The sequence below is a fragment of the Mytilus californianus genome, unplaced genomic scaffold, assembly GCF_021869535.1.
Source record: "Mytilus californianus isolate M0D057914Y unplaced genomic scaffold, xbMytCali1.0.p SCAF_8, whole genome shotgun sequence".
Classification (NCBI taxonomy): domain Eukaryota; kingdom Metazoa; phylum Mollusca; class Bivalvia; order Mytilida; family Mytilidae; genus Mytilus; species Mytilus californianus.
The window spans coordinates 64,229,729-64,242,633 of record NW_026262734.1 but is presented as its reverse complement, the minus strand read 5'-3'; the positions used below and the strand labels follow the sequence as shown (position 1 = coordinate 64,242,633).

The window sequence follows — 12,905 nt, the reverse complement described above, 5'->3', positions numbered from 1 at the left end:
TATTTGAATTCCGTAACCTATATATAGGAAACCCAGATAAAGGTCTACAGAATAATCGGAAACCTATAGCTATCATTGCACATTGGATAAGAAATGAAATTAAATGGTCTAGGCATGCCATACGTCAATCTCATTATATAAAAAGATTGACAAATATATATACTGTATTGTACTTAAAGCGCGGAATTCACTATGTGATCCGTGTAAACTCATCGAACCTTTAAACAAACTTATTAGTAAAGGTTATCTTACCAATGTTGTAATTAGATCTTTGAATATAGTTTACATTGGCACTAATATTGATTTTGTCATCAGCAAATTAACACATAACTAAATTTGTATTTTTTTCAAGTGGGATGTATAAAGACACACCCACTTTTGTTTAGATCTATAAAGAGGTTAAACTCCTAACTATCCTACTGTCTGTCGATACATTTATTTTTGGCATTGCACTAGTCATGTCTTCTTTGACTGTCCATGACATTAAAATACTAAATCCCTGGGATGTGTTTTAGTTAATTTTAGTCTCAGATGCATGATATTTTATTATTAATTGTTTTGGCTTTTAACTAGCTGTCAGTAACTGCGAGTACTCTCAAATCGTACTTTCTTGTTTATTTGACCTGTTGATACTAATTGTATTGCTTTTTTATTATTTAATGTTATTCAGGGTTATATCTGGTCTATATACCAGCTTTGATAAGTGTTTGGTATAACTATAAATTTTCACTTCGTACTATGAACATCAAAATTATTTATTTTGTAAAAATATTTCCTTTCTCTATTGGTACTGTACACGTATACCTAACAACAAAATTATTTTCATTTATCTGTGTTTAAAGTTATTGCAAATGTCTGATATTTTTGTTCGAGCATATTATTTTTCTTTAATTGTTTAACATTTCTTACCGATATAACATGTTACTTTTATTATTCTTCCCTTAGTTTATTTATTTTGTATTTACATTGTGTCATAGGTCAAATTTATTTGTTCAGTGTATGTTCAATGGTGTTAATATGTCCTTTGATTGAGTTAAGCTATTTCAGTTGATATTTTATAGTGTGTCTTTCTATGTTGTGATGTTACTCTATTGTTTCAGAAAAAGGGTGAAGGTTTGGTACCATTAAAACGTTTAAACCCGCTGCATTTGTTTGCACCTGTCCTAAGTCAGGAATCTGATGTTCAGTAGTTGTCGTTTGTTGATGTGGTTCATAAGTGTTTCTCGTTTCTCGTTTTTTATTTAGATTAGACCGTTGGTTTACCCGTTTGAATGGTTTTACACTAGTAATTTTTTTGGGGCCCTTTATAGCTTACTGTTCGGTGTGAGCCAAGGTTCCGTGTTGAAGACCGTACTGTGACCTATAATGGTTTACTTTTATAAATTTTGACTTGGATGGATAGTTGTCTCATTGGCACTCATACCACATCTTCTTATATCTATGTAGCATTTTTTTTTTTAATCTGCCTTAACTAACTGAATAAAATAAAGTACATAGTGGGCTTCTAAGTCATTTGGTGTCTGGTGGAGAGTTTTCTCATTGGCAATCCTACCACATCTTCTTATTTTTGAAATAGGTGATCAAAAACAATTTGTGAAGGATCTTAATTGGTAGTTATAAACTAGGGAAAATTCAAGTTATGAGGAAAAATAGAACTATGATTCATTCAATGCTGTCATACTACATGTATTAGTCTACATATGTCTTCCTAATATTGTTCTAACTTTACCAGAGATAATACAGAAAAGTTCAGTACTGTGATAAACATTTGATGTTTCTTTGGTACATTTTTCTGATTTTTGTGTACTCCCCATTTGAAAATCCTAGATCTGCTGTTGTAATGCATCTAAGATTACGAAGTTTGTCTGTTCTTGGTTCTTTCTTTCATGCTTTTCTATGCTCTATGGTCGGGTTGTTGTCTCTTTGACACATTCCCCATTTCCATTCTCAATTTTATTAGAATTTGATGTCAGATTTAAACTTGTCTGGATTTTGTGTGATATTTTTCTTGCCATTAAATGCTGGAATTTATCTTCTGTTGATCACCTTGTGTTTATTTATTTTGTGAACATATTGGAATCTTTTATCAAAGTACATTTGTGAAGCTATTTCCTTTTCCTTGACTGCCTGGCCATTACTTGATTGTCTTAAAGCCTTAAGGTACAATGCAAGTTAACAACAACATAAAAATATATTTTATCAGGCTGATGGGCATTTTAAGAAAAGATTTTAAACACTAGTTATTGGTTTTTGCCTTGTTGAAGTGCATTCTATACATTTTCTAAAAATACATACATCTGTGGATTTGTTATTACTTTTTTTATGGTTTTTCATGGGTTCCCAATTTAAGATTTCAAAGAAGTAAGAATTCCTGTAAGCTTGTTTGCAGACTTTGGCAAAACCATGAAAATACAATTTTTCTTCAATCCACCCAAAACTGTTGCAGAAGAAAATAAAAGTATCAACGTTAAAGGGAAAGTCCCATATGTGAGGTTAACCTGTTTATCAGGAAGTGGTACTGGTAGATATTAAACTGCCTTATTGTTCAAACTCTCATGTTTACCGAGTAACACTGATTATGGCTCTGTTAATTAATGCAGTGACGGGAAAGGAATGCTTGCAGCATTGTTACATTGTACTAAGATTGCTGGCACAATTTATTGAATTTATATGTTTTCCTTCTCAATCAACTGAATTCCATTTAAACATAAATCAATGAAGAAATCTTGAGAATGTCAATGCACTTTAAAAAGGTTGAATTGATGCAATAAAAAGAAATGTTACAATCAATTTCGTGACAGCAAGTCTTTTACTTCCTGCTAACAACTGCATTATACAGCTTTCCAAATATTGCATTCTTGTGACAATTACTGTACTTGTAAATAGGGCTTAGAGAAAATCTATAAAATTGAGAATGGAAATGGGGAATGTGTCAAAGAGACAACAACCCGACCACAGAACAGACAACAGCAGAAGGCCACCAACAGGTCTTCAATGCAGCGAGAAATTCCCGCACCCGGAGGCGTCCTTCAGCTGGCCCCTAAACAAATATATATACTAGTTCAGTGATAATGAACGCCATACTAAACTCCAAATTGTACACAAGAAACTAAAATTAAAAATAATACAAGACTAACAAAGGCTAGAGGCTCCTGACTTGGGACAGGCGCAAAAATGCGGCGGGGTTAAACATGTTTATGAGATCTCAACCTTGTTCCTTTAAACATGATTGACGTTAATTTTCATGGCAATCTTCATGTTTGAATAGGAATATTTAAGTCTGACTTTGTCTCCTGTATAAACTAGTTGAACTTTGTTTTTAAAAGGTATAAAAGATTAGGCTGTAAACAGTTTTTTTTTGGGGGGGGATTTTTTACCTTCATGAGACAAAAATGCATAGGGCATTATAACAAATTAGACTGTTTCTCTTGTGTTACATTTGTAATACACCAAATGGCACTGTTATGTTTTTGTTACATTTGTAATACCCCAAATTAGGCTGTTACTCTTGTGTTACATTTTTAATACACCAAATGGCACTGTTACTCCTGTGTTACATTTGTAATACACCAAATGGCACTGTTACTCTTGTGTGACTTGTGTAATACACCATTTGGCACTTCCTCTTGTGTTACATTTGTTATACACCAAATGGCACTGTTTCTCTTGGGTTGCATGTGTAATACACCAAATGGCACTGTTACTCTTGTGTTACATGTGTAATACACCAAAATGGCACTGTTACTCTTGTGTTACATGTGTAATACACCAACTGGCACTGTTTCTCTTGTGTTACATTTGTAATACACCAACTGGCACTGTTACTCGTGTGTTACATGTGTAATACACCAACTGGCACTGTTACTCTTTTATTACATGTGTAATACACCAAATGGCACTGTTACTCTTGTGTTACATTTGTAATGTACACCAAATGGCACTGTTACTCTTGTGTTACATTTGTAATACACCAAAATGCACTGTTTCTCTTGTGTTACATTTGTAATACACCAAATGGCACTGTTACTCTTGTGTTCCATTTGTAATACACCAAATTAGAATGTTACTCTTGTGTTACATTTGTAATACACCAAGTTAGAATGTTACTCTTTTGTTACATTTGTAAAATTCTTAAGATTTCTGACACTGGAAAAGGAGAATTAATGAGAAATCTGAGTCAGGAATGGTCAACAATGCCTTGAATATTTTTGGCCTTAGTGATGTCCTTTTGCATTTCAGTGGCCATTTTGACATTTTATCATCAAGACAATGCTGTTTTGAACAAATACAATATAAGAAACACATCTACAGAAATGGTGCTGACACAATGTTATGCAACAATCAATCATTATACAGAAAGGGTCAATTTCATCATTGTTAATGATTCAAGCAAAAGTAAACATTTTAGTGTGATTGGTCATAAAAAAATGTCTTATCTTTTTCAGGGCTCCATCTGGCAACCCTCATGACGCAAATTCTCCATATAAAAGGACTAGACCACAAAGTCCTTCCCAAGCACAGAGGCCTGGTGGCTACCCGTACCCAACAGACCCCCAGGGACATACAAGATATGGACTAGCTGCCACCACACCTGGTTATCCCATGTACAGAGAGACATACCAAGTAAGTATACTCTATAAAGGGCTGGGGACCAAACAGTCTTGTAGACCACAAGGCTCATGTCAGACCAATGGACCAGTTTCAACACTAAATCATGAGTCTTTTTTTTTAGACTGCCACTTATTTGTGTACTACAATAGAGTCATTTTCCTTGATAGTTTCTGGAATTTAAATCAACAGGGACCATTAAAATGTTGTAGTACATTCTATACTGTTTGAAGCCATTTGGTGCAATGATACTTTTATATAAAATATAGCAAAGTCATAGATTATGAGTTCTGTCACATAAAAGTGACAATTAGTCAATAACTTGCATGTTAAATCTGTATATCCCTACAGGGATTATAACACTTGCAGACATGTGACAAAGTTGCCTGTCACAACCGGAGATTTGAAAATTTTCAGCTGGAGTTTTGGTACCATAATTAGAAATATTTGTATTTGACATATATTGACATTTTTCTGTGTTAATTTTGATAGTAAAACTAAATACATCCCATTTTTGTAAGACGAGTCTTAAGCAAATTAAATTTAAGAGCATATTTATTTGACTATTAGCTCATTTACAGTAAAATCTCTATACATGTTAAATTAAGGCATCTTTATTACTGCTGATCTTTTCCTATAGCTACTTTCCAATTGCTTGTAGAAAAAATTTCTTTACATGCACATTCTTTGTGTTTAATAGCAGCTAAATACCAACTGAAATGTAATTGAAAATTGGGATTACAGGCAATAAAATTAATTACATTAAATTGCTTTCAAAATTGTAATTATTTTATGTTAATTACAATAACTTCTTTCAATTATCCCAAGTCTGGTCTGCAGTCAGAGACTCAAGGTTCACCACAAGGTATTTAAAAGTAAGAGCAAAGTGGTCACCTTGAAGTCTCAATAATGTCCAGGGAGGAAGACGTCTTCCTGGGGACTGTTACATTGTGAACCAGCATGTTAAAAATCTGGCTTTACATCTAGTTACACTCTAGTACAAAGCAGGGTTCATATTAAGTGCCAGGCTACCTAAGAATCAGGCAGTGGTGAAAACATGACAAATAAAACCCAACTGAAGTTAACATTGATTTCAGTTCATAATAGGTAGAAATGCATGAAAAAAACTTTGAATTGCTTGATCCTTGCACCACATATCTCTTTAACATGTTCTTGTCCTAATATGCATGAAATATTTGCCACTGGACACTAATCCATCTCTAATCACATCATAGAATGATATGTAACAGAGATAGTTAAATTTACAACAATAAAATATAAAATAGTTATTTCCTGTCTTATCCAGTACTTAAAGGGAAAGTCCGCGATTTTTTACTTATCATCTAAATATGTTCATCTTAACATAAAAAACACATTCACAAAGTTTTAAATTTATATTCTTTCTAATAACGGAGAAAATCAAGTATTTGCAACTTTTTTGGTTGACCTACGTCACTGGGTTATGATGTTTTAACCCGATTTGTTGAATCATGGGAAAAAATAAAATCTGTTAAAGTCTTAATTGCTTATCAGAATTTTACGTAATTAAAAGCGCACAGATGACCGTTGGTCGTAGTTAATAACCACAATATAAGAATGAAAGAAAATGAATATGTGTGTACCGTTTTGTATTGATTGAATAAAACTTCCTATATGAAGTTATCTAAATATAAATATTTTCAAATTAATTTCATAAATTATTGAGATTTTTTCATAAAATATCTATATAGATATAGGAAGATGTGGTATGAGTGCCAATGAGACAACTCTCCATCCAAGTTACAATTTATAAAAGTAAACCATTATAGGTCAAGGTACGGCTTTCAACACGGAGCATTGGCTCACACCGAACAGCAAGCTATAAAGGGCCCCAAAAAATTACAAGTGTAAAACCATTCAAACAGAAAAACCAACGGTCTAATCTATAAAAAAACGAGAAACGAGAAACATGTATGAACTACATAAACAGACGACAACTACTGTTATCAGATTCCTGACTTAGGACAGGTGCAAACATTTGCAGCGGGATTAAACGTTTTAATGGTACCAAACCTTCTCCCTTTTCTGAAACAATAGTATAACATCACAACATAGAAAAACACACCATAAAATATCAATTGGAAGGCTTAACTCAATCAAAAAACGTAAGTTAACATACACAATGAACGAATAAATTTGACCTGTGACACTATAGAACATTTTTACTGATATTGAACAGAAAATATTTTAAGTTTTATTTACCGTTATAACTTTGATAACCATTTCAATGCAAAGTATTTGTGAACAGAGTGTGTATATTATTTTGTAAAGTCATTGTTTATTTCTCGATTTGAGGAGAATTCGTTTGAACTTTACCTTGCAGCAATTTAGCCTCAGGTGTACACAGGTGTGAATTCAAGCGTACACAGGTGTGAATATTGTCATTTTGAATGGATTAACAGAAAGAGTATAGCGTGTTTAATATACCCAGATGAAATACCCGATGACAATAGAGAAACATTAATTAAATTGTATAAATTAATTGAAAATTAACATTCAACTTATTAATTCCGGAAGTGTTACAATATTAAAATGGAACAATTTTCGGTAATGTTCTATGCAATTAGCATAAAGTTAAGATATGAAGTTAAAAGAAAAGTACTTTTAATCTTAAAAATTAAATGTTACATTTCCCAATTAATAATCATTGCACATCTGTTTAATTTACTTTACCGGAATTCTTTAACTTGTATTTAAATCTGGCGATGTTTAAATGCTAACAATCGTAAAACTATCGCAATTTTAAAGTTTTTAATTGAAAAAATACAACAGTACAACATGCATGATTTTTTTTAATTTTCTTATTAACATTTCATTCTTACATAATTAAATTCATTTGACAATCACTTAGACAAATTATTTGTGAAAAGAATACCAATTATCGTTTATTTCATTAATGAATATACATACATTATAAATCTAAGCTAATACATTAATTTGTTTGAGGATTTTTTTTAGGATAGCCGTCATTAATCCAAATTAGTAATACAGTTGTTGTAATTAAAGGCATATCTTAGTAATGTATTACTGATATTGACGATTTTAGACTGACAGTTCGTCCCAACCTCATTGTTCTTGAAACAATCTTTACTAGTATACTTGTAAGTTTCCTGACGTATAAGCACCATTGAGGATGAGCTCCAGAGATAGCAGACTAGTAGCGTATTTGTTTGTTGGGGCTGAGAGGCCATGCAACCACTTGTACAGATAAACAAGCTTATGTTGTCAACACTATCAGAAAGAGTTCCCATTGTCGGATGGGGTATATGAAGGTTCCAAGAATGAACTATTGACATGTCTGACTCTGAACAGTTAGTAAACGGACTTAACAATGATCTATAGACATCGACCGCTTGTTCTTAATATTTGAAACTGCATGCATATATACGTGTATGAGAGTGATTATTTATCTTGTGTCTGACGAAAACTAAACGCCTGCATGGTTATATCTTGCCATACGTTTGTATTGGTTTGGTGGGTGTTCACTCAAAATCTTAATTCAAAAATTGTGTTTGTGAGATGTAGATTTACTTCAATACCGAATTTCGTCTATATATTTCACAAGTGTATACCATGAAGAACATCTGAAGGTATATTACTCCCATTTTGTTTGGGTGTGAACCATCGATGTTTACAGCAAAAGTTAATGAATAAGATGATGATGGTAGAAAGAACTATGAGCGTCATGTGGAAAATATTACATGCATGTCAGACCATGAGTTGTCAATCTGTATGAAAAGATTTCCAATACAACCATATTGAGTAGGAATTTTTGCATGCTATACTCTCGTATTAGTATTACAGGGTTCTTGTGTCGTTTAACTCAGACACACATCTTTTACTTTAAGATGTATGAAAGGTTCTAAATATATATATATATATATCTTAAATGTAACAATAATCAAACGCCTATAGGCAATCACTAAAATGGTATGAAGTTTTTATACAGATTTATTCTTATTTAATACACAATCATTAACAAACTAAATAAATTTAACAAAGTAACACCGTGACACTGCGATATAACAAATGGGATACTAATTATTTTTAACCATGCTATGCAGAAACTTAACACATCAAGCAGGAACATATATATTAATATACTGTTCCCAGCATCAAGTTAGTGCACGTGAATACCAATTAGGAACACGATGTGTGATTTTGTATAACTAAAAATATCAAAGCGAGCAATAACTTTGTCAAGCAAACATTTTTTTTCACTATGCCTCTCTTTATCTCCGCTCCTTTACAATAACTATTTCGCTTTTCGTCCATCAATCTCTATATTGTTCTCTATTCGGTTATTTTTTTTCACTATGCCACTCTATCTCCGCTCCTTTTTCCCCTGTCGTCCTAATCCTTATAAAGATAGGGACATAATAGACATAGAAGGGCTCTCTTATCTTCAATGAATTAATATTGATAGTGACTATAAGTGCTGCATTACTTTATATATCTGCATGTTTGCCAATCGACAAAAGCTTGTATTTGCGTGAAGAACTTTTTTTCTTCAAAAATATGGTCCAGAATCATGACAAAACAATATTCATTTCACAAAAATGTTCAAAGGTCATGTTTATAATTTTTTTTTAAACTTATTATCAGCAAAAATAGTGGATAATATTATTATCAGAACATCATTCATTTAAAGGTGGAATTATAATTTCAAACACACACAAGATAAACAAAGTTAGACACAAATATATGGTTCAATAAATGTTACCTGTGCACACCGGGTACTTCAATAAAGAGGCCATGGATGAACCTGTATTATATAATTGTGTAATACGAATTTTTAGTTGACAGGATGTCACTGGAATACCCAGGGACGTGTATCTAATATACGTCCTTGGAATACCTAACTGAATGTGTCGCTCTGACACGACATCTATCAATAATTCTGACATACCTATTATTAATTCGGGAGGAAGCCATACCAGAACATACCAGATAGAGTCACACATTTAACTGTAAAGCTAAGTGTCTTTATAAGTGACCGTTCCGAATTGATCCCGTATCAATTTGATATAATTTAAAGATTAGTTAAAAAAAAAAACACTTTTAATAAAAAAAATTGAGATGTCCGATATTTCGATATTTACATATCTATAACCTGGGAATATTATACTATATCAACATATTATGTCCCAGCTAAAACCTCTTCCTAACATTGCTCCTTGTCAATAGCCGTTAAATATCATAATTAAAAAAATGTTATTTTATATCGTATAACTTTATTAATTGAAAAATTATCTTGTCTGAATACAGAACTATTCTTTATACAAATCAATGCACTTTTTTAAAAGAGGTAGACTAATGAATCTTCTGTAAATCAGTGATTGTTACAAGAACACTGCATTTGTCTTTCTTATAATTGAAACTGTTCTTCCTCATCAATCTAAATTTTTTTTATTCAACGAGATCTTATCATATAAGGATTTGATAACTATAGCTATCAGAACTGCTAGGTTATTTTGTTATTAAAAAAGGATAATTACCATCGAATCTCCCTCGAAACAATATTGTTCAAAATGGTCTTCACACACCAACTTGTGCTTGCTATAGATGCAACTATTTGCTGTTAGTTTAAGGTTGTACAACCATGTCTGATACAATTCTTTCTTTTTTTGTGGGATTGGGAAAACTATGTAGACTTTTGTCATAACCTTGTCTGACAGAACAACCGTACGCTTGACAAGACATTTTGACACTGAATAACCGTCTACGGTAATCCCCAATTGATGATGGGAGTTTTTAACGCACGGTCGGTAAATCCCCGATTCTTTTTGTTCTTTGTTGTTTATAGATATCACATGACTTTTTAGATCGAACATGCCGACAAGATGGCGATATGTCAAGAACTGATAGTGAATTTCAAAAATCGATTTTGATCTCTTTACATAGAGAATAAAAGTTTTTTATTTATGAACATGTGATTTTTTATGCTTAAAGAACAAAATATCAATTTTTCATTTTTTTGCGGAGTTTCCCTTTAACAAATCATGCCCTTTCAGGTGTTTACTTTTCTGGTCTAAAATTACATATATGTGTGAAATTTGTTGATAACTTGTGCACAGAAATGTCAAAGAAACGACCTATAAATTTCTATTAAGTTTTAAATGTTGTTTTTGGAAGTTTTTGGCATTCTGTTGGCTAAATATTCAGTTGAAAGATGACAAATTGTAGTGAGTTGTTTATTTTGTGTATAATGTGATGTATATAATATGTTTGATCCCACAAACCTTCAGTTGTAACAAGTAGACATAGTTTTAGGCAGAAAGATTGCCGCTCAAATCAAAACCAGAAAAACGAATGCATTTGAATTAGGGATTCACTTGATAAAAGAGAGGCAAAAGATACCAAAGGGACAATCAAACTCATAAGTCGAAAAATAATCTGGCAACGCCATGGCTAGAAAAGAAAAAGACAAACAAAAGTACACAAAACACAACATAGAAAACTAAAGACTGAGCAACACAAACCCCACCAAAACCTGGGGGTCATCTCAGGTGCTCCAGAAGGGTAGGCAGATCCTGCTCCACATGTGGCACCCGTTGTGCTGCTCATGTTAGTACAAACCCGGTGGTAAGTCTAATTCAGTAGTTCACATTCGGGGAAAAGCGGACGGGATAGTATTTACGACAATTAGAACATATCCATTGTCATCTCTGTGAAACGGATATTCCATAATGGTCAACGAACTCGTGATGGTGTCCGTAAAATTTACAAAGAATAATTTCAACTTCACCACTTGGTACTCTTGGTTTAATAGCTTCCTTTCTATCACGGAAATCATGATAGGAAATACAAGCCCTGGAATATTGTATCAACTGGGAGATATATACTCCATATGCAGGTGCTGCTGGAATGTTGCTACATAAAAATGGAAAGTTCACAATTGGGAAGCTGAAATCATCTCTTTTGTGGTAAAGTTTTGTTTTCAACTGACCCTCATTGTCAATTTCTAGATGTAAGTCAAGATATGAGGCAGACTTACCTGTATCTGTTGTATCCTTTATCTCAAGTTCCATGGGATAGATGCATTCAACAGAGTCACCAAATTTTGAATTATTTAGTGAGAGAACATCATTTATATAGCGGAAAGTAAAGTTAAAGGATACTGCTAACTTCTTATCTTTCTTCCTTAGAAGTTCCTGTATGAAGTCAGCCTCATATGAATAAAGGATAAGTGATGTATTCACAGTCAACTTTACTTCACATAAATTTGAGAGTACAAGGAGTGTGGATTGTTCACCAAGCAAATATTACCCATAATTGATTAACTCTTTTATCCCATAACATACCGGTACCTTGACTGGTGCCATATGATTTCTGAAGGCATTGCCTGATGTAGGCTCAACGATTCTTTAACAATACATTGCCTTATTGTAGGCCTCAACCGTGCCTCAAGGCATAGCCTGATGTAAGATCCCAAAAAAAAAATTTCAGTAATTTTAGTCTTGAAGAAGCTTGTGTTCAAGTTTCATAACATTCCATGAAGGTTTAACAAAGTTATTGAGTCTAAAAAATAATTAATCCTGCACTGTACGTAAATGTTAACTAAAATCCTGGAATATACTACGACATAATTGTAGGCCAGACAAAAATGAATAAAAGGTGTAATACCACCATTGTTTTTCCCCTATTAGACTTTGTTAACTTTGCGCTTTTCAAAACATTATGCAGAATTTATCTTTGTTTTAAATAAAGAAATACTTGGCATGAGTAAAGTTTTATCCTGTCCAGTACTACAGACAAAATTTCACATAACATTTCATTGCATATAACATGTATAAGAAAATAACCATCACTGGAAGTTAACCAATCAAATTTTCGCCCCTTTTTTCCTGTTTACAAGCTTTAGTAACCATGTAACCTCAAGTTTCCAAAATATTCTATAGAAACACCAAATAAAAAAAGAATGGTGCTTTGAAACACCCAAGATATATGTTTATGACTCAGAAATTTTTTCCTGCAATGAAACGTAGGATTAATTTCCTACAACTTTCAAATTCAAGGGAATATTTTTTTTCGACCCTTTTTCGTATGCAACCGGATGTGATGTACTATGATTTGGTGGTTTTACACTAAAACAATGAAAATTAACTGTTACTTTGTTGTGAAATGTGTAATCAGGTCAGTGAATTAAATCAGAAAGTTATCAGAATATTATATGGTTAGATATTTTTCTATATCTTACTGATGAATGGACTTTTTTTGTGTCAACATTACACTTTACATACACTGACAGCAGCAAT

At 32.6% G+C, this 12,905-nt stretch overlaps 1 protein-coding gene across 5 annotated transcripts in view; it reads left to right on the top strand.

The window, feature by feature from the left end:
- LOC127712321 (nuclear receptor corepressor 1-like) overlaps nt 1–12,905 on the top strand; it is an 85,428-nt gene that overhangs the window by 21,030 nt on the left and 51,493 nt on the right. For all 5 annotated transcript variants that reach the window (XM_052218691.1, XM_052218689.1, XM_052218690.1 and 2 more), the window contains exon 2: nt 4,446–4,623. In XM_052218691.1, the coding sequence (XP_052074651.1) occupies nt 4,446–4,623 (178 nt within the window). The remainder of the gene's footprint in view (nt 1–4,445; nt 4,624–12,905) is intronic.